Source organism: Austrofundulus limnaeus, unplaced genomic scaffold (assembly GCF_001266775.1).
Source record: "Austrofundulus limnaeus strain Quisiro unplaced genomic scaffold, Austrofundulus_limnaeus-1.0 Scaffold347, whole genome shotgun sequence".
Taxonomy (NCBI): Eukaryota; Metazoa; Chordata; class Actinopteri; order Cyprinodontiformes; family Rivulidae; genus Austrofundulus; species Austrofundulus limnaeus.
The window spans coordinates 504,249-506,085 of record NW_013952749.1 but is presented as its reverse complement, the minus strand read 5'-3'; the positions used below and the strand labels follow the sequence as shown (position 1 = coordinate 506,085).

The 1,837-nt window shown below is 50.1% G+C and overlaps 1 protein-coding gene across 1 annotated transcript in view; it reads right to left on the bottom strand.

Annotated features, from left to right (window-relative positions):
- Window positions 1-1,837, bottom strand: part of LOC106527884 (inositol 1,4,5-trisphosphate receptor type 3-like) — a gene marked incomplete in the record, with an annotated part of 53,790 nt that overhangs the window by 12,862 nt on the left and 39,091 nt on the right. The window contains 6 exon segments of the mRNA XM_014022895.1: window positions 327-418; window positions 421-488; window positions 630-784; window positions 863-1,038; window positions 1,207-1,300; window positions 1,658-1,766. Of these exon segments, the coding sequence (XP_013878349.1) occupies window positions 327-418; window positions 421-488; window positions 630-784; window positions 863-1,038; window positions 1,207-1,300; window positions 1,658-1,766 (694 nt within the window).

Below are 1,837 nucleotides of genomic sequence, written 5' to 3'. Positions count from 1 at the left end.
GTCCTGGATGACTAACCTACAGGTCCTGGATGACTAACCTACAGGTCCTGGATGACCAACCTGCAGGTCCTGGATGATTAACCAACAGGTCCTGGATGACTAAGCTACACATCCTGGATACCTACCGTACAGGTCCTGGATGACTAAGCTACACATCCTGGATAACTACCGTACAGGTCCTGGATGACTAACCTACAGGTCCTGGATGACTAACCTGCAGGTCCTGGATGACTAACCTGCAGGTCCTGGTTGACTAACCTGCAGGTCCTGGCNATGACTAACCTACAGGTCCTGGATGACTAACCTACAGGTCCTGGATGACTAACCTGCAGGTCCTGGTTGTGGTTCTCACACAGGAGCTGCAGGAACCTCAGGATGGGCTTCATGATGGTCACGGCCGGTCCCATCTCCGTCTCCACCTCTTGCTGCTCGGCCGCAGGCTGAACTGGCAAAGCGGAGGCACAGGCCCCCGGGGTGAWGGACTGACCCTGGACCAGCAGGGGGTGACCTCCTGACCCAGGAAGCACCAGGGTTGTAGAACCTGTTCCACACACAGACAGTTATGAAGCTGAAGGTCTGGTTTGAATCGTGTCCGGATCAGAAGCAGAGACACCTGGAGCTCACCGTGCTCCAGCTCCTTCTCGTTAGCTTTGTGCGTCATCTCGTTGACGTTAACAGAAACCGTGGCTTTGATGTCCGTCTGAGCTTCCTTCATCCTGTCGTCAAAGACTTTGAAGAACTTCTCAGACTTGTTGTCGCCCATCATCAGTTTGTAGAAGGAGTTCTGCAGACAGACGGGAGGTCTTTCAGGTACCAGTCTACAAACCCCTGTGGTTGGTCCAAACTGGCTCAGGTCGGTTACCTGGATCTCAGTGTTCCCTCCTTCCAGCAGACAGATGGCCAGCTGGATGCTCTCCTGGAAGATCTTGTCGTTCTTGGTGCTCATCACCAGATCTGTGAACAGCTTCGTRCCTCCTTCTCGATCCAGACGACACTGAATGGCCGCCACCGCCGCCCAGTCTCGTTCCTGCTCGCCACCTGACACACGAAACGTTTTACTGATGAATTCGACATCATCCAGGCTCAGTTCTGGTTTACTGGGAAAACAGGGGATGTGCTTCTGTGTATGCTGAGGGCTTTTATTGTGAAGAAACAACAGGAAGTGTTAGAGAGGGTCAGGTGGGCGGAGTCAGTACGAAGGTTTACCTGCAGCTCCCAGTTCAGCCAGGTCGTTCTTCTGGTTGGCCTTCTTGTTTGGAAACAAATAATTCTGCAGTAAAACTTTACGAAGAGAAATCCCCTAAAAAACAAAAAGATAAAAAAGTGTTACAATTTATTAAAAAAATAAACCAAAGTCATGTTTACCATTTAAATATACTTTAAATAAAGTAGCATGAAAAAGTAAATATTGCTTGCTGCCATGATTGTGTATGGCCTGATTGTCTGTTAGCAAAATATCTAATGAACCAGTGGGTGGAATGATTGCTGAACATCCACACTTCAAGATGGCCGCCACAGCCGATGGACCTCAGCAAACACAAGAAGGTCTGAGTTTTACAGATACTGAGCTAAAGTCTGGTGTGGTAGTAGCTGAGAGTTGTCCTCTGAGAGCCAGCTGACCACAGATTAGTGGCAGGTCCATCGTGACCTCACCGACCTTGTCGTCAAAGTCCAGAGTCCTTATGAGCATCTCCTGCAGGGTCCTGAGGACTTTGATGCACAGCTTCTCCTCAGAGGACATCAGAGCCTTGGTGTGCTGGATCAGCCTGCAGAGACACACACACACACACACACACACACACACACACACACACACACACACACACACACACACACA